The sequence below is a fragment of the Adiantum capillus-veneris genome, chromosome 19 (assembly GCF_014529385.1).
Source record: "Adiantum capillus-veneris isolate H3 chromosome 19, ASM1452938v2, whole genome shotgun sequence".
NCBI classification, from domain to species: domain Eukaryota; kingdom Viridiplantae; phylum Streptophyta; class Polypodiopsida; order Polypodiales; family Pteridaceae; genus Adiantum; species Adiantum capillus-veneris.
Genome location: NC_140949.1, coordinates 22,482,182 through 22,510,021, shown reverse-complemented (window position 1 = coordinate 22,510,021; position 27,840 = coordinate 22,482,182). Strand labels below are relative to the sequence as shown.

At 45.1% G+C, this 27,840-nt stretch overlaps 1 protein-coding gene across 5 annotated transcripts in view; it reads left to right on the top strand.

Annotated features, from left to right (window-relative positions):
- The first annotated feature begins 201 nt into the window (after window positions 1-201).
- The window catches only part of LOC147433687 (cytochrome P450 704C1-like), a 66,516-nt gene continuing 38,877 nt past the window's right edge, over window positions 202-27,840 (top strand). For 3 of the 5 annotated variants that reach the window (XR_015185288.1, XR_015185290.1, XR_015185289.1), the window contains exon 1: window positions 204-644. Coding sequence is in view for 1 of the 5 variants with exons in the window: in XM_086490324.1 (XP_086346450.1) it covers window positions 330-644 (315 nt within the window). In the remaining 4 variants the exon portion in view is untranslated. Of the gene's footprint in view, window positions 645-27,840 lie in introns of all 5 variants that reach the window. The other 2 variants (XM_086490324.1, XR_015185291.1) reach the window with 2 other exon arrangements.

Here is a 27,840-nt window from a genome sequence, read left to right as displayed (position 1 = left end):
GAGCAAGCGTCGTGATTTCATCACTTGTCTTATCAGTATTTGATATTTTTAACTACAAAAGTATACATTTGAATAATGGTGTAAATTTCAATATCTAATTCATGATCAAATTTTCTTAATACTTTTATAGGTTTTTCTCTCTTATGAGTGAATTGGAGTAATTATTATCTCATTTAACCAATGAAAAGTCTCCTTTGTAATGAGTATCCTGTGTATGCTCCAACCAGTCAACCTCCGCCGTTTTTGTAAACTCCGCCTCTCAGAGCTTCACTTGAGACTAGGAAGAGCGAGAGAGAGTTGACGCCAAGTGCTGCGAAGGTTTCCATTCCATGGCAGACGAAGCTTCTCAAGTGGTGAGCGTGGGCGCCCTTCTCATACTGGTTTGCAGTATCCTCTGCCTTGCTTCCCTCCTCCATTGGTGGTGCAAAGAGCGAAAACGGCTGAGGGGGCCGCCTTCCTGGCCCTTTATTGGTGCCGTGCTCCACCACATCCTCAATTTCCATCGCTTCCACGATTATATCACTGACTACAGCCGCCGCTTTGGCACATTCCGGGTCTCCTACCCTTCCTTCAACTACTTGTACACCACAGACCCTGCCAATGTGGAGCACATGCTCAAAACTAACTTCGACAACTATGGCAAGGTACTTTCAGATCTACACTTTTCTCTTTTTTTTTTTGAATCTCTCTTGATTAATTTACAGATGGGAAACCTCAAAGTGAAAAAAACCCATTATAAAGGTCAGATACAAAGGGCAGAACACTTCTTCTACACTTTTTTCTTTTTTTTGAATCTCTCTTGATTAATTTACAGATGGGAAACCTCAAAGTGAGGAAAACCCATTAGAAAGGTCAGATACAAAGAGCAGAACAAAGAAGTGTTCCGTAAAGTGAAGGCTCTAAAAGCAAACATAGAAGAGCTGTATGATATCTAAGGATATGTCCCAACATCAAGGGAAAAATGTAAGGATTGCCTAAGTGAAATCTTGAACGAAGGAAAGAGATCCACATCATGCTCATGGAACATTCGAAAATTGCGTTGACACCATAGAGACCATAGAGTCCGAGACCATAGAGTCCAAAATTTGATCCATCTGAAGAAGACTGCAAATTGTCGAAGGGAAGATGGTAAGTGAATGTGTATACAATGGAGGCAAGGGGTTCCTTATATAGCAACCTCAGTAAATTGCGCTACCCAGACTTTAACAAATAAGTAAAATAAATACCTAAAAGCCAAACTAAATAATGGGATCACATTGGGCAGTTCACGTGAGATGCCAAAATTGTAACAATGCAGACATAGATTTCCTCACAGGAAAGCATCTGCTTTCGTGGAAAACACTTAATAAAATACGCTATGTTTTAGAAAAAGCTTCTCAAAATCCCTCTTTATTCTTGTGCATGCATCCTTACGCGTACTCCTTTACCCAGTTTGGATTTCCTCCAAGACCAAAGAAATATTCCCTATCCGATACTCCCTATCCGATACTCCCATGACGCATGAGGAATACTCATTTCTTGGTCTCTCCTACCGAACTTACAAAACAACTCCTTTATGATGCTTAATGTCACCCATCATATGACACATCAGAGTTGTCCATTCCTAATGGCTTTCATTGGTTCTAGTAGATCTACAATTCCTAACTTTAACTCTTCAAGTGTACACATTTAAATATCCTAATTTCATTAAATAGAAATTACTCAAAAAATAAGAAAATAGTCCATTTAGCAACATTGCCTTTGTTGTGCTTCATTTCTTGCGCGAGAGCGATTCAAACGGCGTCATCGTAGTCCTTAGCGCTGAAAACTTGGACAGCGTATTTGATATACTCGTCCAAACCAAAGAGGAAAGCCTACTTGCAATCCTCATCTTCCTGCAAAATACGGTTAGGAAAAGACATAACAAGAGTCCCATTTTGCTTGAGACCTCGGCAATCCTCTTTCAACGGATCAAGGTAGCATAAAATGAGCCTTGAGCTTGTCTTGAAAGTCGACCCAACTCAAAGACAGTGGTCCATCATCCGTTGCACGCTCAAGGTGCTCGGCTATCTGTGCCTCTTGCCAGGCTTGATACCAATTAATGGCATCACCCAACAAATATATGGCAACAATCAAAACTTTACTGTTACTATTTTTCTTGTTAGTAGCAAAATAAGTGTTAAATCGATGCAACCAAGAATAAATCATAGTAGCATCATCTTACCATCTTACTTCCTGAAAGTCAACTTTTCATTCACTAGATTGTTGTCGTCTCTACCTGGTTTACATGCTGACTTGCCAGCCTCATTGAATGGCTCGCTCTTCGAGGATAGCACTTGCAAGACCAAGTCTTGCATGCGTTAGTCAGGCTATGCCTCACGCTCTAGTTCCATAGTTGCCCTCTTTTCTTCAGTCGCTATGCGTTGAGCTTAGCGTGCCTCCTCTCTCTAGCTCCATAGCTACCTGGTTAAGCCCTTCTTTTCTGGGTTACCTGTCACTCTTCAAAAACACAGATTAGAGAGATCGACATGCCCAAGTAGTATTGGGTTACATGCAATCTCAAACAAGCAAAAAAAATTGTGGTTCTTTACGGCTTAATGGCCCTTAAGACAGAGCAATGAAGACAAGAGCGCACCCGATGCGCGATAGACTAAGGGAGGGAGTGGCTAATAAGTGCGGGCCAGGGACACAAAGATTCTTTGGGAAATAAATTTGAGAGAGGTTCTTTAGGTTCTTTTCTTAAGTGATACCAAACACTGCCATAGAGATCTGATACCAATGTAATGTGCAGTAGAAATTATTTATGGTGGATGCTAAGGATGAGTGTTGAATGTGTACCCAAGGTTCCTTTTACTTCATGGGACATGTGCAAAGACTAGAGAGAGGAGTGAATGATATTGTGAGTGAAGGTTTAGTGAGTGAAGGAGAGAGAGAGAAGACTACACTAGATAGGGTCCCAAACCCCGCTCCAAGGATCCCCCTCTCTATCACGATTCGCTAGAGAGGTATTTGCTTTAGATTGCACAAATGTTGATACAATGGTTCTAGATGTTGAGATGCCAATGCTTGGATCTACAAGGCTAAGTAGGGATGTTGAGTGAGACTTGCATGCTCAACGAGCATATGGGCTAATTTGCTATGGCTAACATCAAGGATGGGCTGAAAACTGAAAAACGCTCGCTAGTCTGAGGGCCGAATCTGAAAAATGATGGTTGGCTGAATTTGCTATGGCTAACATCAAGGATGGGCTGAAAACTGAAAAACGCTCGCTAGTCTGAGGGCTGATTCTGAAAAACGATGGTTGGATGAAAACTGAAAACGTAGGTGTTGATGGGCTAATTTGCTATGGCTAACATCAAGGATGGGCTGAAAACTGAAAAACGCTCGCTAGTCTGAGGGCTGAATCTGAAAAACGATGCCTGGCTGAAAACTGAAAACGTAGATGTTGATGGGGTGTTGTAGGCTGATTTGGTGCAAAAATGCTAGAGCTGCTAAGGTACTGCAGGTACTTGGTGCTGGTACTGAGTGTCACGCGACACATCCAACCCTATGTGTCCGTGGACACAAGCTACAGCATGATCAGGGTTCAGTCAGTCCAATGAAGTCTAGATTAGAAGTGATCTGGCACTTTTGTGAGTCTATTCGTAGACCGTGCATGCCCAATCACTTAGTGTAGATGCATATCCTCTGGTTGCACACATCATGATCATCAGTATTCCCATCAGAATCCATCAGATTCCATCAGGGGAATTTTTCAGTGCATTTAGCCTCTTTTCCCTATTTTTGGTATTTTTCGCTTATTATTTTTGAGTGACTTTCCAACAAAAGTAGGTAGGGCAATTTTGCTAAGTTAATATATAAGCAAACCCAAGTTAGCACTTTCTGGCAGAAGAGGCAGCAGGAGCACATGCTCAACAGGCACCTTCTCAGCAAGAACCCATCAACCTAGCGTTTTTGGACCTCCCCAGCAGTACCCCCAGATCCCTGACGTTTTTCAGCCCTTGCATCCTCGCCATCCACAATCAAGCCTAGCGTTTCCTGCTTGGCATCGCATACGCAGCCCTGGCGTTTTTCCCATGATCGCCAGCAGTACCAGACAGGGCAGCGTTTTCTACTAACGCTAGAGAAGCAGTAGTGTTTTTGGTTTTCAGCCCATTCCGCAGCAGAACAGCAGCGTTTTCAGTCTTCGTGGACAGCAGACCATTCAGCCCCAATTGGATGCAGAAGAACCCCCATTTTCAGCCATAAAAACGCAACCAAAACAGTCATTTTCAGCCACCCAAAACAGCCCAAGATTTGCAGATTTTCAGCAGTTAGAAGACCACAGATTTCAGCCCTAAAGTCGTCGTCGTCATCACCGTCGTCGTCATCGGCATAGTCCCAAGTTGCATCAGTCCATTGCGTACGCATTGTACCATTTGTGCAATCAAAAGTAGACCACTCTCCTTGACGAGAGTGCAGCCTTCGGAGGAGGGTTTTACGTCTCTGGTGTCGTATCTCTCTTCTCTCTCTATCTCTTAGTCTCAGAGAGCACAATTCTGAGCACTCATCTTGAGCAAAGCGCAAACAATCATTTCGCTGCATCTAACATTGGTATCAGAGCTTTGGCAGTGTTCTGTATCACTCAAGGAAAGAACCACAAGAACCACAAGATTTTTTTTTGCTTGTTGAGGTCGCACGAACCCAAGTTCGCTTGGGCGTGTCGATTCCTAATTGTGTTTTGTTGAAGAGTGACAGGAATCCCAAGAAAGAAGGGCTTGTCCAGCCTCCCCTTGTGTCTCTTTTCACTCATTGAGAGCGGATCGTGCACTTAGCGGCTGGCCAATCGACGTGAGGTGGGAAAAAGAAACCTTGGTGTCAGCGCAAGGCCGCCAAGGGGTGCGCCCGCGGAAAAGAGTAGAACTGGGGTGAAGAGAAGATCCTTCTCAAACGCGATTTGCAAGCAACAGGAAAACCTCAAGAACCCAAGAACCCAAGACCCTCAAGAACCCAAGTTCCTCTTGAACTTAAGAACCAAAGATCATAGTGTATGGTCGTCACTCGAAGCGGAATGGATACTTCGCATACAGGTGATGAGCATGAGAGAGGTGGCGAAGATTTTTCCCCACCAGGAGATTTTTTCGACCCTCCCCCTTCGCCATCTACGCCACGAGTTGTACTAACTCCTATGGAGATGATGGTCAAGTCGATGTTGGACATGATGGCACAACAACAAGAAACGAATTGAGTTGCGTTGGTACAATTCGCAAGCAAAGCAGAACAACAAGAAGCTAAGGACCGTGAGCGCGACGAAAGAATTGCAAGACTTGCTGTAGAACAAGCAGCTAAGGACCGCGAGCGCGACGAAAGAAACACAAGACTTGCCGCACAACAAGAAGACAATCGCCTTGCTTTAGCACGCGAACGCGACGCAAGAAAAGAAAGAAAAGAACTAAGAAAGGAGGAAGCGGCAGCACGAAGCGCGGCCTTGGAGATCGAGCGAGAGGCTCAAAGAGAACTGTGAACTTAAAAATTGGTTCGATAGGTACTTGCCTCGAAGACCAAACCACCCAAGGATCGTGGGAGTTCATCAAGTGGCGCAAGCCACGACGCGGATTCCAACCATCCAGTGATAGAGAAGTTTACCTTCAGTAAGTATGATGGTAAGATGGATGCTACGGTTATTCATTCTCGGTTGCATCAATTTAATGCTTATTTTGCGACAACTAAGAAGACAGGAAATAGCAAAGTTTTGACGGCAGCTATGTACCTTGTCGGTGATGCCATCAATTGGTGCCACGCATGGCAAGAGGCACAGCTAGCCGCGCACCTAGAGGAAGCTGACGGATTCACGCCCCTTTTCTTCAATTGGGCTGATTTCCAAGACAAGCTCAAGGCGCGGTTTATGCCACCTCAGTACCTCGCACGATTGAAGGACGATTGGCGCTCTCTCAAGCAAAATGATATGCCAGTCATGTCTTTTTCTAATCGTGTTTTGCAGCTCGGTACTCAATTACGAAAATCGGATGATGAGCGCAAAGAGGCTTTTCTCTTTGGATTGGACGAGTATATCAAGTACGATGTCGAGGTACTCGATCCAATCGATCTCAACAAGGCGGTAGCGATTGCTCTCGCACAAGAGAGGAAGCACAACAAGGGAAAGCCTAAGGAGAACAAGACTTCCACAAGTACCTCGCAGACTTCTCAGAACCCTCAGAACGGTAAGAACGGTAAGAATGGTAATTCTTCTAACCAATCTTCCAACAGTCTTAGAAAAGAATTCTTCCAATGAATCTAAGGATAAGGCTAACACAATTGCTAAACCTAAGCTTACTCCAAATGAAAAGGTAGCACAAGGAATTGTAGGAGGACACATCACGTCGGAAGAACAAAGCACTTATTCTAAGGAAGGTCGTTGTTTTCATTGTCACATTAAGGGTCACATAAAAAGAACATGTCCTAAGCTTGAATCGAATGGATCTAAAGAACCCACTTCCTCTGTCAATGTAGTTAATGATAACACGAGTGTGCCCTAAGTTTCTCATGACCTTCCCATTGATGATTCTCTCATTAAATGTTATGGTCGTACGTCGAGGCACCGTTTTGTCATATTGTTTGACCCAGGTAGTATGCATGATGTGATCAGTTCCTCTCTTGTTGAGAGAGCCCGCCTCAAAGTTAGTCCGAGATCTCCTATCGAGGTCTCTGGCTTTCGTCCTGGTATGGACGCTCTTATCACGGAGGAGTGCCTTGATGTGTTGTTTGCAATTCAACAGACTGCCTTCACTAGAAGATTTGTTGTTTCTCCTCTCTCAGGATGTGATATGATTTTGGGCATTCAATGGTTTCGTGATAATGACGCTCTCATGGATTTTATGACTAACACTATAACTCTCAATGCCACAAGTTCTCCTATTGTCATTCATGGAGAGGACATTGCTCATTCTCCATCTCTCATTGCTAATATGCAGGACAAGATTGAAAGGATTCAGGAAAAGGAGACTCTCTCAGTCTCTTTTTCTCCACAACATGACACACAGGATTTGCATGATGATTTGGATGACAATGCCAAGTATGATGATTTGCATGATCAAGATGTGATTTCTCACAAGCATGATGAGTTGCATGAAGAAGATGTGATTGTTCACTAGGATGATGTGTTAGTGGATGCTAACCTCGTTGCAGATTTGATCAATCACGAAGGATCGATCTTGGCTCTCGAGCCTAGGTCTAAAGAACCCTCACAGGAAGTATTATGTGTTTGCACGATTGATACGCACGCATTGTTCGAGTGTTTCATTCGTGATCGTTTCCAGTATTTTAGTCAGCATCGTTATGTGATCCCTTTTCCTAGGCATGACATATTGTATATTGAGCACGTTTCTCTCATGGATGAGCATGATTGTATGCGGATTTTTCATGAAAAGCTGAAAAGTATGTATGTCAGGAAGTCACATTCCATGTCTCTTCCTTGGCATGACACAGTTGTAGACAGAGCACATAAAAGTATGAGCACCTAGCATGGGCATTTCCGTTGTGAATTGCCACAGTTGATTGTTTTAGATCAGAAACACAAGATTTGATCTCATTGTTTGCATGTGTGTGGTGAACGGTTTGGAACTCAGTCTCTTTGTTCATCCACATTGCATGCACAGTCTTTGAGGAAGACAAGATTTTCTCCATTCACTTTACATGGAATGGGTTTGTTCATGTTTTTGTGTTGGAAACGGTTTCAGGAATTTTCAGCCATGGAGATTCTTGAAGAAGAAGGAAGCATGACTGTAGACGAAGTTGAAGCATTGAAAGAGCCACAGAAGACGGTCGCTTTTGGTGCGGCCCAAAGAAGCAAGCGTTGCAGACCTTTATGAAGTTCAAGTACCGCACGACCCACACATCAGAGTGGGCCGGCGAAGAGTCCCTTCCAGGATTCCGGATGCTATCGGCGATCTCCCTCGACGCTATACAGTTCGGTACCAGTACCTCACTTTGAAAAGGAGGGGATGTCACGTGACACATCCAACCCTATGTGTCCGTGGACAAGCTACAACATGATCAGGGTTCAGTCAGTCCAGTGAAGTCTAGATTAGAAGTGATCTGGCACTTTTGTGAGTCTATTCGTAGACCGTACATGCCCAGTCACTTAGTGTAGATGCATATCCTCTGGTTACACACAGCATGATCATCAATATTCCCATCAAAATCCATCAGATTCCATCAGGGGAATTTTCCAGTGCATTTAGCCTACTTTCCCTATTTTTGGTATTTTTCACTTATTATTTTTAAGTGACTTTCCAACAAAAGTAGGTAGGGCAATTTTGCTAAGTTAATATATAAGCAAACCCAAGTTAGCACTTTCTGGCAGAAGAGGCAGCAGGAGCACATGCTCAACAGGCACCTTCTCAGCAAGAACCCATCAACCTAGCGTTTTTGGACCTCCCCAACAGTACTCCCAGATCCCTGGCGTTTTTCAGCCCTTGCATCCTTGCCATCCACAGTGAAGCCTAGCGTTTCCTGCTTGGCATCGCATACTCAGCCCTGCCGTTTTTCCATGATCGCCAGCAGTACCAGGCAGGGCAGCGTTTTCTACTAACGCTAGAGAAGTAGCAGCATTTTTGGTTTTCAGCCCATTCCGCAGCAGAACAACAACGTTTTCAGCCTTCGTGGACAGCAGACCATTCAGCCCTAATTGGATGCAGAAGAACCTCCATTTTCAGCCATAAAAACGCAGCCAAAATAGTCATTTTCAGCCACCCAAAACAGCCCAAGACTTGCAGATTTTCAGCAGTTAGAAGACCACAGATTTCAGCCCTAAAGTCGTCGTCGTCATCACCATCGTCATCATCGGCATAGTCCCAAGTTGCATTAGTCCATTGCATACGCATTGTACCACTTGTGCAATCAAAAGTAGACCACTCTCGCCGACGAGAGTGGGGCCTTCGGAGGAGGGTTTTACAACGTCTCTGGTGTCGTATCTCTCTTCTCTCTCTATCTCTCAGTCTCATACACTTGCACGCACATTGTCCATTCACTTTGTTCGTGATCATAGCACTTTCCACTAAGAACGGAAGGCTCTCCCTTCCATAAGAACTAAAAGGAACCTTGAGCACAGTTCGGAGCACTCATCTTGAGCAAAGCGCAAACAATCATTCCGCTGCACTTAACATTCTGAGGGTATTGACTTATGCCTTAGAAGTGACCCCTAGGGTCACTTATATATGGAATTAAGGGGGCAATGCCAATTAAAACCCACGATTTCTTTAATAAACTCACTTATAAGAGGTGCTTCACATGCAGATAAATAGCTAGGTTGGGTACTAATGCAACTGTCTGGGAACACTTCCCAGTGCCTACACCTAGTAGGCACTCAATGTGCTCATGTGCAATCAAAGGGTAAGCAACTGACTTAAAATGCCTTGCCTTGGCATGCACCTCCTGCGTACAGGCTCACGAGGGTGCCAGAACACTTCCTAGGTTGTCCTAAACCCTAGCAGTAGTGTAAGGTGCAGCGGAATGAATGTTGAGCTTTGCTCAAGATGAGTGCTCCGAACTGTGCTCAAGGGTTCCTTTTACTTACGGAAGGGAGAGCCCTCCATTCCTTTAGTGAGAGAGTGCAATGGACACAAACAAAGTGTATAATCACTGTGAATGAAGGTGCTGAGATTGAGAGATAGAGAGAGAAGAATACGACACCAGAATGTTGTCAAACCCTCCTCCGAAGGCCCCACTCTCTATGGCGAGAGCGGTCTACTTATGATTGCACAAATCTCTACAATGCTTGGACTTGCCGACGATGTCGACGACGATGAGGACGACGACGAGACGGACTGAAATTTGAGAATGCTAAGAGCTGAAATCTGCAAATCTTTATCTGCTGAATTTTGACTCTATGGCGATGATGATGTCGATGATGACGATGCGACGACGACGCCTTGAAAACGCAGATGCTGAAATCTGCATTTTTTGGGCTGAAACTATAAACTTCGCGGGATCTGACCGTGCGGCGAGGATCTGCTACTACGGGAAGTAAGATCTACGAGGTTGGGGACTTCTTTTGCGGGTACTGACTGCTGAAAATTGAAAACGCTGGTGTTCTTGATGTCCTTGTCGCGAAGGTCTGTAAAAACGCTGCGGTTGATCTGCAAACCAAAAACGCTAGGGGCTGAAATCTGTCCTTGCTGATGGAACTGCTAACACTAGGGCTGATCTGCTGTTTCGGGGGAATCTGCTAACGCTAGGGCTGATCTGCTGTCTACTGTCGCCGGGAATCTGCAAGTGCAAAAACGATGGCTGATTGGTGCAAAAACGTTAGGCCTTCTGGTGAGAGAAAACGCCAGAGTTGTCGTGGGGGTCGGTCTTGCTACTAAGAAGTTGCCTGTTGAGCAAGGTGCTCCTGCTGCCTCTTCTGCCAGAAAGTGCTAGCTCTGTTTCGCTTATATATTATCTTAGCAAAATTGACCTACCTAGTTCCCAACAAAAGTCACTTTAAAATAATAAGTGAAAAATGTCAAAAATAGGGAAAATAGGTTTCATGCACTGGAAACTGCTCCTGATGGATTCTGATGGTAATGCTGATGATCATGCTATGTGCAACCGGAGGATATGCATCTGATTTAAGTGTCTGGACATGCACGGTCTGCGAACAGACGCACAAAAGTGTCTGATCACTTCCTATTCTAGACTGATTTGACTGGCTGAACCCTGGTCATGCCGTAGCTTGTCCACGGACACATAGGGTTGGATGTGTCATGTGACATTCCCTCCTTTTCAAAGTGAGGTACTGGTACCGAACTGTATGGCGTCAAGGGAGATCGCCAATAGCATCCGGAATCCTGGAAAGGACTCTTCGCCGGCCCACTCTGATGCGTGGGTCGTGCGATACTTGAACTTCATAAAGGTCTGCAAAGTCTTCTTCTTTGGGCCACGCCGAAAGCGACACGGTCATCTTCAATGCTTCCTCTTCGTCTATAGTCATGCATCTACCTTCTTCAAGAACCTACAAGGATGAAAATTCCTGAAACCGCCTCCAACACAAAAACATGAACATACCCAGTCCATGTAAAGGAAAAAATCTCGTCTTCTTGAAAGACTGTGTATGCAATGTAGATGAACAAATAAACGGAGTGCCAAACCGTTCATCAAACACACGCAAACAATGGGGTCGAATCTTGACTTTCTGATCTAAATCAATCAACTGTGGCAAAACACAATGGAAATGCCGATGCTTGATGCTCAATCTTTCTTGTGCTCTTTCTACGATTGTGTCGTGCCAAGGAAGAGACATGGAATGTGACTTCCTTGAATGCATACTTTTCAACTTTTCATGAGAAATCCGCATACATCTGTGCTCATTCATGAGTGAATTGTGCTCAACGTACAATATGGCATGCCTATGAAAAGGGATCACATAAAGACGCTGACTAAAATACAGGAAAGGATCACGAATGAAACACTCGAACAATGCGTGCTGACTAATCATTCGAACACATAATACTTCCTGTGGGGGTTCTTTGGACCTAGGCTCGAGAGCCAAGATCCGTTCTTCGTGTTTGATCGAATCTTCCTGTGGGGGTTCTGTGGACCCCGACTTGAGAGCCAAGATCAGTTCTTCGTGATTGATCGAATCTGCAATGAGGTTAGCTTCACTAGAGAAAGTATCAACTAACCCATCATCCTCGTGAACAATCACATCATTTTCCTGCAAATCATCATGCTTGTGAGAAATCACATCTTGATCATCATGCTTGTCCTTATCATTCAAATCATTATGCAAATCATGTAATTCGTGTGTGTCTTGGAAAAGAAGAGACTGAGAGAGTCTCCTTTTCCTGATCCTTTGCAATATGTGCCTGCACACTAGAAAAGAGTCGGAACAACTCTTGCATCTGTTGGGCTCTCTGTTCGGCCGCCAAGCGCGCTTGCTCACGCTCACGCTCAAAGTCAGCCTTTCTTTCTGCTTGTCTTGCTTCACATTCTAACTTCATGTCCATCATCATCATGTCGAAAGCCTCCATAGGAGTTAGTGCAATCCTTGGCGTAGATGGGGAAGGGGGAGGGTCGGAAAAAACTCCTGGTGAGGAAAACTCTTCTTCGCCACTCCCATGCTCACCACCATTATGCGAAGTATCCATTCCGCTTCGGGTGATGACCATGCACTGAAGTCGAGAGCAGAGCGGCAAGCCAAAAAACGTGAACGCAAAGAGACTCAATACAAAGAACATAAGGAATCAAAGATGGCAAGAACATAGAGGAAGATAACTGAAATAAGAAACCAAAGAAATCAAATGAAAAAATCACTCTCTAAAAACAAACTTCACTTACACCTGCGCACCCACCCAAACACACACATCCACACGCACTTACTCACCCAAAGTTGGTTGATAGAGTATCAAAAAAACAAAGCATGCAAAACGAACTCTACAAACACACCAAACTCACATATGCATATTGACACAAAGACACATATAGCAGAGCAAGAATTGCAAACTCAAAGAAAACAAAACAAGCAAAACAGAAAAAAGTAAACAAAGAAAGTAGATCTCTCTCTCTCTCTCTCTCTCTCTCTCTCTCACACACACACACACACACACACACACACACACACACACACACACATAAATCCATCCATCCATCCATGAAGTTCAATGTTTCCAATGTCTTAGATTTGGTGTTTTGGGAATGTTTGTGTGATGATGTAAAGCTTGGTCGATCTGGAAACTTTGAAAAGCATATATAAGCCCATATTTCTGCCATCGATTAGCCTTGAATTGAAACAAAGGAAACAATCTGTGCTCAAATGTGTGCGCGTGTGTGTGCACGCGCTTGGTTATCTTCATGGGTTGCAATTACCCTCTGGAGATGACTTCATTGGGCAAGCTTGTCGATAACTCGGGTTTCATGTCTCGTAATAACCAGGATGACATGCGAGAGATTATGCAGACACTGGATACATTTGGGCTCAAGGCAGGCCTTAAGGTCAATTTCAGAAAATGGAAACTCTTGCCTCTGAATGCACGTGACTGATATCATCTTTTGTGGCCAAGAGATATTCTTGAACCGCATGTGATTGTCAGATACTTGGGGTATCCTATTGGCTGGAAGGTTACCAATACTAAGCAAGTGGATCGGGTTATACAGCGCTTGAATGTCAAATTGCAATACTAAAAACTGTTCACATGGACATTACATGTTCGCTCCGTATTGTTGTCACAAACCGGTGACGTGGTGTGGCCATTTGGGCAGCAGAAACTGTCACAAAACGGAAGCGTACACGAGCACTTGAAAATCTGAAAATTAAAATACTTTGCAAATGTGAGAGAAGGGAGAAGATCGACACAGTATTGGGGACCAGAAGATGGGCTGGTCCCCCGCCGTTAAGATTATTCTTTTATTCAGGGAGAATTCGTATACAAGCACGAGAACCCGAGGAAACCCCTCCGTTTTGTAATCTTAGACCCGAAGGTCGTGCTTTCTCGTAAAGGGCTTGGGCACAAGGCTGTTCCTTCCCGTAAGGGACTTAGGCGCGAAGCCGTACTTTCCCGTAAGGGACTTAGGCGTGAAGTCGTACTTCCCGTGAAGGGCCTTCCCGTAAGACGGGAGATTGCTGCAAAACAAACCACACAAACACGCGACAACAATTCGTATGGCGAATCCACAATAGATACATGTCGCTCTTGCGCGGGAAAAGCGACTTGAAAAGCGACTTCCGTGCTTCGTAGTCTCGCGATCTCTTGCGGCAGAGTCTTCTCTTGCTGATGTTGGTACCTCCCGTGAGTGAGGGCATGTGGTGCTTTTATAGCTCCTTGGCCACGGCACGAATAACTGCTCGCGTAGAGATCGCGGCCGTTTTTTTTTTTTTTTTTTTGCGCTGTTCTACCCGAAATAGGGAGAGAGAATTCGCTGGCTGGTTTTGTTGCTTTATCTTCTAAGTGGCTACCCACTTATTAAGTGGGCGGCCGATATATTTTAAAATTGGTCTGAACCTGCCCAAAAACTCAATAAAACCTTATAAGTTAAAACCAATGCATTTAACAACACTTCCCAGGCGTCCATGGATGCAACCACATGCACGAATGCAATGCAAACATAGATTCCTCGCGGGAAAGCGTCTGCCTTCCCGTGATTGTTCCTGCTTTTTGTAAAAAGATTCATTGAACCCATCTTTATTCTTGTGCTTGCGTTCTTACGTGTATTTTCATACTCAGTTCGGATTTCCTCCTTAGCCTACGGGATGCCCCCTTACTGATGCACCCGTCACCCATCATGTGACGTATCAGGGGCATTCGTAACCCGGCCCTTTCCACCGAACTTACGGAAATTCCTTCGCGATGTTTACCGTCACCCATCAAATGACACATCAGAGTTGTCCGTTCTTGATGGCAGTTCCTGTAGCTACAATCTTTTAACAGTTCTTAGTGCACACAATAAAATATCCTAAAAAAGAGATTAATCATTAAAAATAAGAAAATAGTCCAATTAGCAACATCCCTCTGGCTTCTAAACAGTTGACCTCAACTGTAGTGCTTGGACATATACCTCCAGTATCTCGGGATAAGCTGCTAATTCCTCCTGCGTCCCACTGAGCATCTAGATTCGAATAGTTCTTTAACTTAACCAAATACTTCCGTGTTATCTTTCCGGATTTAAGAGACTGCTCCTGATGACTTACTATCTGCTCCGGTTGGAGTATTTCTTCCGTTTCCTCAACCTCAGGAGGTTCCTCAGCACTAGGCTGGCTTGGAGGCGGTCCCACATACGGCCGGAATAAACTGACATGGAAAGCATTATGGATCTTCCAATTAGGCGGTAGCGCTAATCGGAACGTGACATCATTTACTCGCTCAGTGATCTTAAACGGCCCATAATAACGGGTAGAAAGTTTTACCACCTTCCCCTTATGAGACGCTTGTTTCTTAAATCTTGCCTTCTCAAACTTGAGTAAGACTAACTGTCCGACTGTTAAGTCTAGATTCCTTCTGTGCTTGTCTGCAGCTTTCTTATGCTTTTCCTGAGAGCGTAGAATAGCTCTCCTAACTTGCCCGTAGACTGTGTCCAAGTCCCGGACAAATTCATCTGCTGCAAAGATCTTATCCTTAGTTAAAAGGATGGGTGGAAGCAAAGGCTTACCATATAGAATCTCAAAAGGTGCTTTCCCTGTCGATGAGTGTATGGTATTGTTATACGCATACTCGACAAGAGGCAAATATTTCTCCCCGTCAGATTGCCGGTCTGACACATAAGCTTCTAACATATCCAATACTGTGGAATTGGCTATCTCACTTTGCCCGTCCGTTTGAGGATGGTAGGTAGATGAAAAATTCAGCTTCGTACCAAGATTATCCATCAAGGCACGCCAAAAATTTCCTGTCATGCGAGGATCTCGATCACTCACAATAGACTTAGGCATTCCATGATGCTTAAAGATCTGTGCCAGAAAGACCCTAGCCATATGATCTGCTTTTATCGTTTTCTTGACTGGTATAAAGTGTGCTTGCTTGCTAAACCTGTCCACAATGGTCCAGATCGCGTCATTTCCAGTCTGAGTTCTAGGGAGGTCCATGATGAAGTCCATGGCAATACTTTCCCAAGGTTCATTAGGCACAGGCAAAGGTTGTAGCAACCCAGGCGTCTTATGCCGATCATACTTCACTTTTTGGCAAACCAAACATTCCCTGACATACTTATCAATGTCTGCTTTAAGGCTAGGCCAAAAGAAATATCTTTCCATTGCTAAGGTCGTAGGGAGAATACCCCAATGACCCGCATAAGGCGAAGCGTGTGCTTCATCCATGATCTTCTTTCTTAATGGTTCCGCCACACATATGGCCTGATGGTGGTAGAGATAACCGTCCCGAATGGAATAGGGAAACTCATTCTCTCCACGATGTAGCTTTCCCCAAACGGTGGAGAAGTCTGGATCATTCGGATACAAATCCGGTAGTGCTTCTAATTCTTGATGATACACCGAAGTGATAGCGTTCACCCTTGGCCGCCTAGACAATGCGTCCGCGACCACATTCTTACTCCCAACCGTGTGAAGGATCTGGAAGTGAAACATAGACAAAAAGTTTGCCCATCTCATCTGCTTCTCAGATAGTTTCCTTTGCGTAAGAAAATACCGCAAACTCTGGTGATCAGTCTTGATCACAAAATCCGCTCCTAGAAGATAGTGCTTCCAGTTGGATAAGGCGTGAATCACAACCGTGAGTTCCTTTTCGTAGATTGATGCATGCAACTCTGCATCCTTAAGCCGTCTGCTTTCGTAGGCCACTGCATGGCCTTCTTGGTTTAACACTGCTCCGATGCAATCGCCTGAAGCATCGCAGTGAACCTCAAATGGTTTTCTTAAGTCAGGCACTATCAAAATAGGTCCATGGCTTAGCAAGTACTTGAGCCGATCAAAAGCTCCTTGTTGTCTCGATCCCCATTTGAAAGGAATCTTCTTCTTTGTCAAGTCATAAAGTGGTCCTGCTACATGAGCAAATCCTCGAACAAACCTTCGATAATACGAACATAATCCCAGGAAACTACGTACATCATGTACCGTAGTGGGAATAGGCCAATCTTCTACCACTCGGATCTTGGCAGGATCCATACTCACTTGATTGTGAGAGACTATATGGCCGAGATAGTGTATCTCTGAGAGAAAGAATTCGCTCTTCTTTGCATTCACATGCAACTCATGCTTTCGCAATTCTTGAAACACTAAGTCCAAGTGCTTCCGATGTTCCTCTTCTGACTTAGAGAAGATGAGTATGTCATCAAAGAATACTCCCGTAAAAGCTCGATACTGGCTGAAAATGCGGTCCTTCATGCGATTGAACGTCGCAGGAGCATTTGTCAAGCCGAAAGGCATTACCAAAAATTCATATAGTCCAAAGGTTGTGCGGAAAGCAGTCTTGTGGACATCCTCAGGGGCGATCCGTATCTGATGATACCCACTCTTTAAGTCTATGCGACTACAGACACTTGCACCCTGCAACTTATCAAGTATATCATCAATCCGAGGGATCGGAAAGCGATTCTTGATTGTGATCTTGTTTAAAGACCGATAGTCTATGCACATTCGAAACGTGCCATCTTTCTTCTGCACCAGTAGAACTGGAGAGCAATAGGGTGAAGCACTTGGTCGTACTAACCCTTTCTCTAGAAGCTCGTTGACTTGCTTCAAAATTTCCTCTTGCTGAGCAAGACTCACCCGATAAGGGGGTTGATTGGGAGGCGAGCTATCCGGTATGAGATCTATGCGGTGATCTTCCGGGCGTACCGGAGGGAGTTCATTAGGAAGTGTTTCCGTGAAACAATCCTTGTACTTTTCAATAAATTGAAGACGCTTAATTTCCAAACTAGAGAGAGAGTCCCTACTAGTTTTATCCTTTGCAAAAATCAAGTAAGCAGAAACACACTTCTTCATTTCTTTCTTAATGGAGATATGGCTTACAATTGGGAACTGCCAATCTTCTGCATCAGCTTGAATCTTTATTTTCTTACCCCCATGATCAAAAGTGAGGGTCTTTTCCACATAATCGGGAATAGGTGTCATGTGAAAGTGCCATGGCATACCCAAGATGATATCACATCCCTCAATGGGTGCCATCAAAAATGATTCGCGGTCCTTGTACTCGCCAATCCGAAGATTGAGCTATCCTTGCACGGGAGTTGCATTGGTTGTCAACCCCTCGAATGCCGATCCGGATGTAACCGGTGTGCCAAGCTGAGCTGGTGTAAGGCACAAACGTTCTGTAGTATCCAGGGAGATGAAGTTATCCGTGGATCCTGGATCATAAAGAATCAGTACTCGCTGGTTGTTCAAAGACCCCCAGCCCTTCAGAAGTTGACGCTTCCCTTTCTCCATTTCTGTGTTTCCTTGAACATCTGGAATGGAGTTCGAGCTTGGTGGTGCGGGTTCCTTCCTTGCTTTCTCTTGCCTCGTAGAGGCTTGCTCTTGCCGTTGCTGCTTTAGCGGGCAGTCCGGTTTCATATGTCTTTTCTCGCCACAGTAGAAGCATCTTCCTTCCTCTCTGAAAGTTTGAAGTTGAGTAGGAGAAAGATACTTAGTTCGCTTGCCAGTGCCCTCTGGCTTCTTAGAATGATCATCGTCCCTCGATGGAGGACGTTTTCTTCCTTGGCCCCCTTGGTCATCGTAGACCCCTCTTTGTCTTGCACGGTAAGTGCTATGCTCCATCTTTCTGGGCGTCCCAGTTGAGTGCAAATCCTCAGCAATGATTGCTGACTCCATCATCCTCTGAAGAGTATCATGCGGATACACCTTCATACTCTTTCAAAGCTGCGGTTGGAGACCCGCTTCGAACTTTCGTTTCTTTTCCTCGTCTGCAATCTTCATGAAGGGAGTGACCTTTAGAAGAACCGACCAATACTTGTCCACATAGGTTGTTACTCTTTCATGTTCCTTCTGGGCAAGCCAGTCCCATTCCTTCCGTATGTCCTGCTCGAAGTCAGGCGGAAGAAATTGTTCATAAAATTCAGATTTGAAGCTCTCCCAAGTTCTGGCCTGAGAACCTTCCAGAATCTTGGCTAACCACCAATTACTTGCCGTTTCCTTGAGGTGCATCCCCACATGGCGTAATTAGGATTTTTTTGTGAAGTGCCCATTGGTAAAGGCGACTTCAAACTGTCTGATGAAGGACAGTGCTTTGGAGATGTCTCTCCGTCTGCTGTAGGTTTCGAACTTGATGTCCTTGTCGCCTGATTTGAAGACTCTCATGCGATGTTGAGACTTGCGACCTTGCTTCTTGAATCGAGGCTTATCTTTAGGTTGATGTATGGTAGTGGCGGTAGTAGCTGCTTCCTTCTTCTAACGAGATGATCGAGAAGTAGAAGTATAATCAAGAGAGTAAGATGGAGATGAGATAGAGATGTCCTTGCTCTCGTCTAGCAGAGAGAGCGCTTTTTCCTGGCCTTTCCTTGAAGTAGGCCTTTCATTCCGATCTGAAGATCCTTTGTGCACCTCGGCACGTGCTTCTTCTCTTGCCTCCTGTGGTCTCACGCCAACAGTGTTGTCTGGATGCTTGGCTGCATCAATACCATTCGTTTTCTTCATTCCTCCCAAAAGCTTTTGGACGTCTGGCAACAGTAAACTTTGTTGCAACTCCGCAAGCTGAGCTTGCACTTGTTGAAGCTCCTCTTCAACGCTTCTCCCTTGGCTCGACATGGTTCTTCCCGTTCTTCCCGGAATCGTCCTTCTTTGCAGAGAAAGAGAGGAGTCCGAGCTCTTATACCACTGTCACAAAACGGGAGCGTACACGAGCACTTGAAAATCTGAAAATTAAAATACTTTGCAAATGTGAGAGAAGGGAGAAGATCGACACAGTATTGGGGACCAGAAGATGGGCTGGTCCCCCCCCCCGTTAAGATTATTCTTTTATTCAGGGAGAATTCGTATACAAGCACGAGAACCCGAGGAAACCCCTCCGTTCTGTAATCTTAGACCCGAAGGTCGTGCTTTCCCGTAAAGGGCTTGGGCACAAAGCCGTTCCTTCCCGTAAGGGACTTAGGCGCGAAGCCGTACTTTCCCGTAAGGGACTTAGGCGTGAAGCCGTACTTCCCGTGAAGGGCCTTCCCGTAAGACGGGAGATTCCTGCAAAACAAACCACACAAACACACGACAACAATTCGTATGGCGAATCCACAATAGATACATGTCGCTCTTGCGCGAGAAAAGCGACTTCCGTGCTTCGTAGTCTCGCGATCTCTTGCGACAGAGTCTTCTCTTGCTGATGTTGGTACCTCCCGTGAGTGAGGGCATGTGGTGCTTTTATAGCTCCTTGGCCACGGCACGAATAACTGCTCGCGTAGAGATCGCGGCCGTTTTTTTTTTTTTTTTTTTTTGCGCTGTTCTACCCGAACTAGGGAGAGAGAATTCGCTGGCTGGTTTTGTTGCTTTATCTTCTAAGTGGCTGCCCACTTATCAAGTGGGCGGCCGGCATATTTTAAAATTGGTCTGAACCTGCCCAAAAACTCAATAAAACCTTATAAGTTTTACCAATGCATTTAACAACACTTCCCAGGCGTCCCTGGATGCAACCACATGCACGAATGTAATGCAAACATAGATTCCTCGCGGGAAAGCGTCTGCCTTCCTGCGATTGTTCCTGCTTTTCATAAAAAGCTTCATTGAGCCCATCTTTATTCTTGTGCTTGCGTTCTTACGCGTATTTTCTTACTCAGTTCGGATTTCCTCCTTAGCCTATGGGATGCCCCCTTACTGATGCACCTGTCACCCATCATGTGACGCATCAGGGGCACTCGTAACCCGGCCCTTTCCACCGAACTTACGGAAACTCCTTCGCGATGTTTACCGTCACCCATCAAATGACACATCAGAGTTGTCCGTTCTTGATGGCAGTTCCTGTAGCTACAATCTTTTAACAGTTCTTAGTGCACACAATAAAATATCCTAAAAAAGAGATTAATCATTAAAAATAAGAAAATAGTCCAATTACCAACAGAAACACACACACCCTGGCGTGCTGGCTGGCTGCAGAAACTCGGAAAACGCGCTACAGTGCTGACGTGGTAGCAACGTATGGACCAGAAATTTGCGGCGCAGAATGCGGAAAAAGCAGGCTGACAAGGCAGTGCGTACGGTAGCTGTACAAAATTCCGTCTTTTGCGCTGGAAAAAGCAGCTGAACATCCTACGCAATGGCTGAGAAGCTTTTGGGGGAAACTTGCTTTATTTTAATGCTTTTAAAAGGGCAGCTTTTGGCATCCCTTGTAATCAATAAATAGATGGGCAGGGCTCCTACTCTGCAGAGCATCTGGACGCAGAGTCTGAGAGTGAGACCCCTCCCACTCCTTGTACTTTGAGTTGCAGATTAATACAAAAAGAAATACCGAAAGGGGCGCCAGTCTTTGGGGCCAATATCTTTTGACTCGGAATGTCCAAGTTTGTCACAGTGGTATCAAAGTGCGGCCGATTTCTCTTCTACCAGGAAATCCGATCCTTTTCTCGTGACACTTATGGATTCAAACAGAGATCAGTCGACTTCCTCTGCATCTGGGGATGCGAGAAGAGATCACGAAGAAGATTCTCACAAGGAGTGTGGCCCGCCTTGGCCTACTCAGGCGGAGATTGAAGAGATGGAGCGTCGACAATTGGTTGACGATACGACAAAGATGATGATCAATCTCGCGAAGGATCCCAAATTTGCAAAATTTTTGATGCAGACATCCTTCGACGAAGTGCACTCTCAGTGGCGGAAGGCCACAAAACCACCTCTCAAACCGGCACTCAAGAAACCTCCTACTCCAAGGATGTTTACAGAGCAAGAATTAAAAGAGGTGGTTGATATACAGATTACCCAGCTTTTTGACGCAACCAACCAACGCAAAAAGCATGACAAAAAGTAGAAGAAAGGGTTATTTGGGTCGTCAATCTACTTTTGCCTTGGCAAGAAAGCAGAAAAAGCATGTCAAATTTGAAGGAGTATCTAGTTCTTCTTCTTCCTCTTCTTCTTTTGACAGTTCTTCTAGCTCTTCTGACTCGAGCGAAGAAGACAGGAAAGGGAAAAAGCGAAGCAAAAAGCAAAGCTTTGGAAAGGGCAAGACAAAGGCAAAGAAGCCTAAGTTTCGCCGAATTTCTGATAGTTCTACAGAGGACTTGTCTTTAGATAGTTCGGACTCCGATGATCACAGATTTTATGCAAAGAAGAAGAATTTCTATAAAGCCAACCAGCATGACTTTCTGGAGGATAAAAGCAAGAAAGTTCGAGAATTAAAGAAGGTGGACAGTCAATTAAATTTGACACTTTTTATGGATTCCGAGATGCTTCAAGGGCTTTGGCCTTCATACAGCAGTTTGATATAGCTTTTTCTGGAGGACATTACTCAGAGCACTCCAAGATTCGGAGGGCTACCTCTTACTTCAAGGGAAATGCTCGAACATGGTGGTCCACTCTTCTATTGAACAAGAAAGCGCCAGTTAAATGGCTGAAATTTAAAAGGCTTTTTATTTCTTCTTGGTTGACTTGGGAGTACGAACGAGATGTACGAATTGCTTGGAACCATCTCCGGATGACCAAGAAAGATACCTTGGACGCATATTGTGAGAGATTTTGGAGCTCTTTTCTACCCGCTTCTTCATTTAAGAAGATCTCATTTAAAGAACAGATTGAGCGGTTTACCTTGGGACTTCCGACTTCCTACGGAGATCCAAATCATTGCTTAGAGCGAAAGTCAGATTCCATTCAAGAACTGATGAGTCATGCGAAACGGGGCTTTGCCATTCACTCAGGCAGTTTGACTTACCCCACAGATGAGATCATGACGCAGAAAACAGAATAGACTTCTAAAAATGAAAGTAGAAAGAGGGAGACAAGGATGCACAGCCCCGGTTCACTCCTCGGGAGAGAGCCAACTACATTAAAGAGGGGAAGTGTTTTGGATGCAGGGAACAAGGACACATTTCCGCGAAGTGCCCTAAAAAGGCACAGAAAGAACAAGATGAAGAAAGGCCAGTGAGTTCAAAAGCAGCTGAGGAACGTGGACGGAAAGGCAAGATGAAAGCAGGACTGGTTCCAAACTGCATGGGTAGTGACCCAAGCACGATTGATGAGAGTACAGAACTTTGCCGAGCTTGGGGCAAAGTGAAAGATCAAGAAGCCCTGATTTTCTTTGATGGAGGAGCCAAGGCCAACTTCATTTCACCTGAATTGGCGGCGTGGCTCGAGAGTACACCCGATCGAATGCGACACTAGCAGAGGCAGTTCTAGCGGCACCCTGCAGGGACGTAGCCATTACACCCGTCATTAGCAAACTTCGGCTGCATTGTCAGTGGTGTTTGGGGCACGAAGACTTCTACATAATGCCTTTGGAAGGTTGTAGTGTCCTCCTGGGAATTCCCTAGTACCATAAGAACAACACCGTGGTCGACTATCGGGCGAGAAAAGTGACTTTGACTATAGAAAAGGGCCGAACCATTGTACTTGATGTGCCTATTGTATCGGCTTCGGCCGTTTCAAACTTAATGAAATCCAGTCTGTTTGTTTACTCGATCTTTTTGAAAGAGTTGAATGATGATCATAGGACAAATATGTCTGATCTAGAAAAAGAACGCCAAGATTTTCTCCACACTCATGTTGATTGCTTTTCTTAGGGCCTGCTAGGCGAGTTGCCACCAGCTCGTCTTGAGGATCATACCATTGATTTGATACCTGGAAACACACCACCGAACTGGCCACCTTACCGTGTGAGCCGAGCCCAGAATGAAGAGATTATGAACCAAGTGAAAGACCTCTTGGAAAAGGGCCTTATCCAGCCGAGTACTTCACCTTACTGCTCTCCGTTGTTGGTTTTGAAGAAAGACGGATCTTGGAGAATGTGCATTGATTACAGAGCTCTCAACAAAATTACTATCAAGAACAGATTTTCGATTCCTAGGATCGATGATATTCTAGACCGACTACAGGGATCCTCTTGTTTCAGCAGGAACGATTTGAAGAGCAGATATCATCAGATCCGAATCACGTCGGGAGATGTCTACAAGACAGCTTTTCGGACGACCTTTGGTTTATTTGAGTTTTTGGTGATGCCTTTTGGCCTTACCAATGCTCCAGCGACATTTAACCGAATGATGGACATGATTTTTCGAGAGTACAGACTATTTGTTGGCACTTTCTTTGATGACATTATTGTCTTCTCCAAGGATGAGGCAGAACATAGAGAACATCTGGTACATGTCTTTTAGGCATTATGAGATCACAAGTTAGTGATTAATGCAAAGAAAAGTGAATTTTTCCTACCCGAGATACACTTTTTGGGACACATTGTCTCAGCAGTAGGAGTGCAGGGACCCGGCCAAGATAGAGACTATCCGTGATTGGCCCGATTTGAAGAATGTCCATGAATTAGAAGCTTCTTGGGCTTATGTTCTTACTACCGGCGGTTCATTAGAAAGTTTGCAGAGGTTGCTTCCCCTTTGCATATTTTGACACAGAAAGGAGTCCCTTTCTTGTGGGGACCCACAGAGGTGACTGCCTTTTGGACATTGAAAGAGAAATTGATTACGGGACCAATTTTGACTTTGTCGGATTTGCAGAAGTCATTTGTGATGCTTGTGGTCGTAGTCTGGGTGCGGTCTTAATGCAAGAAGGCCATGTCATTGCCTACAAGAGTCGATTGTTCTGAAGGCGAGAATTGACAGCACAGATTTATGAGAGAGAGCTTTTGACGGTTATCCATGCTCTTACTCAGTGGCCGCATTACCTACTCGGAGCCGATTTTATGGTCTTCACAGATCACCAGAGTTTACTCTACTTCTTGTCATAGAAGCAGCTATCGGAAAAGCAGATGCGGTGGGCGAATATCTTGTCATAGTTTCACTTCTAGATTGTCCATGTGCAGGGAGAGAAGAACTTGGTGGCAGATGCTTTGTCCCGGAAGCCGTTGGTTCTGGCTATTTCTGCGATACATCATAGGAGCTTCGAGGATATGGTCGATCAGTATGCCACATTTAGAGATTTTGCAGATATTTTCACTCGGATACGGAATGGGGAGGTAGTAGCGGGATATTCCATTCGGGATGGCTACTTGATGAAGAAAATGATGTGCGTTACACAACCGTTGAGGGAAAAGGTTTTAACTGAATGCCACTATCCAACATTTATGGGTCACCCGCGGCGTTGCTACCACCTTGAAAGGCGTGGAGAGATACTTCTTTTGGCCGAGACTTAAGGAGTGACGATTTTGTACGCAGTTGCTTGGTATGCCAGAAGGTCAAGTTTGACAAGCATAAAGCACAGGGATTGTTACAGCCTTTACCCATACCCACCGTCCCTGGGAAAGTATTGCAATGGATTTCTTTTTTGATCTCGCGAGAACACAGAGTGGGCATGATGGTATCTGGACTGTTATTGACAGGTTTAGCAAGCAAGCTCATTTCATTCCAGGGAAGAAAACAGTCAAGCCGGATCACTTAGCGAGACTGTTTGTGGCCCAGATCTCAGATTACATGGCATGCCTGAGACAATTGTCTGCGACAGAGACCCCAGATTCATGAGCAGAAGACTCAATGGGAAAAGTATTTGCCCTTCGTGAAATTTGCCTACAATAACACGATTCACTCTTGGACGGGGAAGGCGCCATTTGAGATTATTGAAGGTGCTACCAAGGTTCCCCCCTTCCAAAGCAAGAAAGATAAGATTTTTGAAGCCGACGAGTATACACGGGACTTGGACACGGCTTTTGCCAAGGTCCGGGAGGCTTTACGGAAATCTCAAGAAAGACACAAAAAGGCAGCAGATTGACATCGTCGCGACCTAAAATTAAAGGAGAACGATTTGGTGCTCTTACGTTTTGAGAAGGCATGCCTGAGAAAGAAAAAGGGAAAGGAGCTGCTCTTTCCAAAGCTTAGCATGAGATACTATGGACCTTTCCAAATTTCCGAATAGATAAATGATGTCTCCTTTCGATTGAAGCCCGATCTTTGGAGGATTCACAATGCTTTTCATGTGTCTCTTGAAGCCTTTTAAAGGCGATGTGCCCGATGATGGGGAGCCAGATGAGCAAACCGAAGTGGACGAAAACGAGGAGATACTTGTTCTAGAATAGATTTTAGCACATAAAGATAGAAAGATAAAAGGAAAAATGATAAGGCGGTTCTTGGTTAAATTCAAGAACTATCCTGCATTGGATGCGAAGTGGATGGAGCAAGAGATCGTGGCAGATACGCCTCAAATTGTGAACCTTTACCTTGAAGCTTTTGGTTTAGCATAGTCTATTCCAAATAGAATCCTGAACTTAGCTGGGCGGAATTTGGTGCAGTGGTTGTCACCAGGAGGTGTATTTTTCCTGCTGCCTTCCGTAAATAAGTACTAGATATTTTTATTTATTTTTATTTTTACTTGTTTTCCCCGGAACCCTTGAAAAGGTGCAAGTGGACATTGCATGGCCAGTGTGAAACGGCTGCGGCCGGATAGGTTTCTCACAGCGGGAGTCTGGGTCGGTCAGTCTGGGCCTGGTCGGGCCAGTTAGCACTGAATTCTGATGATTATGGAAGCCTGTGTGCGCCAAATGAAGTCTGGGCCACTCGGAAAGTCACTTATAACTTTATAAGTCAGTGGGAACTAGAGAATTAACTCAAAGGGGCAAACTCGACACTTGGCAGGAGGAGAGCTGCCTGCAGGACACCTCAGCAAGAGGGGGCGCCCAATTTGAGAGAGGAGGCTGATTTTTGATCATAAGTGACCTACAGTGTGTGTGTGAGTAGTGGGTGCAGGTCTACAGCTTTAATGGAAAGCTTGCCTTCTCCTCTGTCTCATGTAGCGCGATGATTTGCTCTCGTGCATCTCTCTCTCCCCTTTGGCACATATGGTAATGCCCCACTAGATGGGCTACTTAGTTGAACATGTACAGTTCTGGGGTTTATGCGCGTTTTCCAAGCCAAGAGCCTTCTGAACAGGAACCGGATTAGCTAATTGCTAATCCCCCACAGGTACGCACAGTTCCATCACGAAAGATTGCGAGTTTGGAGAGTTTTCCTGCGTGAAAACTCGTCCAATTCACAGGGGAACTGTCCCATTGCGTGAGGGAGCCCTTGGGACACGCGTAGGCGTGTTCGCTCCGCTAAAAACGATCCGAAACAGGGAATTACAGCCTGCTGTGTTTTTCTGCAGGTTTAGGGTTTCGCACCTAAACTGCAAGGGAACATCGGGGGAGCCTCGTGAGAGCCTTGGGATGCGTGTACAGGCTTTTGGGCTCCCGGCAGTGAAAAACAGAGAATTACAGCCCGCTGAATTTCTGTGACAGCTCACTAGAAAGCTTCCAGATATCGAGGGAATCCATCCTAGATAGGTGTTTTTGACCTACAGGGGTTTTTGCGCCGTTATGCTGTCGAAATCCGGTCGAAAACCTGCGTTTTCAGCCCTCGCCAGGTTTGGACAGCTTTGTGAAAGCTTGTGCTAAGTGGTCGGATCGTCTACCTTAATTTGAATAAAGAAATACCGAAAGGGGCGCCAGTCTTTGGGGCCTACAGGGTGTCGGTCTCGTGTGCGCAGTGACATTCTAGTCGCTAGACGCAATTGTGTTCTCTTCCCTTCTCAGTGCTCTGTGTAAAGTTAACAGGTAATTGAAATAGTACCGCCCTCTACGTTGTACGGGCTGGTTATATTGCTCCATCGACGGGATAGTCACTTTTTCTTCAAAAAGTGCAGCGTGGATTGTTGTGGGTGAAAGCAACACAGAGCTTGTCGATATGGCAGAGAAGAGAGACCAAGTACCTGAAGAGGGATCTTCCTCACATGGCACAGAGAAAATTCCTTCGGCACAGAGAAAATTCCTTCAACTCTTCAAGAAGAGGACAGGTTGTTTAGAACTCAACTGTGTTGTTGCATGGACATGTTTCAGCAGTTGGCTAACAACCCAAGGATGCAGAAATTCTTACAGGCTCCGACATAGGGTTTTGAGCCTCCTACACAGGGCACGACTGAGCCGTTGCAGGAAAAGGAGATTTCCAATGCGCAGAGGACTCATGATGCTCGAGGGAAAGCCCATGTGGTTGAGCAACTAGCGGTGTCCAATGATCCAAAGCAGCTTGCTTTAGCTGGACAGGAACCGTTTGTGAATGGTCAAGGGAGTAATGAACACGCTGTGCGTCAGACCCTTCCATTCCCTAATACTTATCCTGGTTATTTTGGAGGTGGTTCAGTGTTTCAAGCTATGGCTGGACCTTCCACAGGTTATATGCCAGGGAATGTGTTCGGGACAATGCAAACAGGCATGGGTAACCCTATGTACGCGAACATGGGTGTCCAACCAGGTTTTCAGGGTGCCTACGGCCAGTTTCGAGTGCCTGGAACACAATTTGGTATGGCTGGTTTTTCGCAGCCATACGTACAAAATGCAGATATGACAAGGAAAACAGTTGATG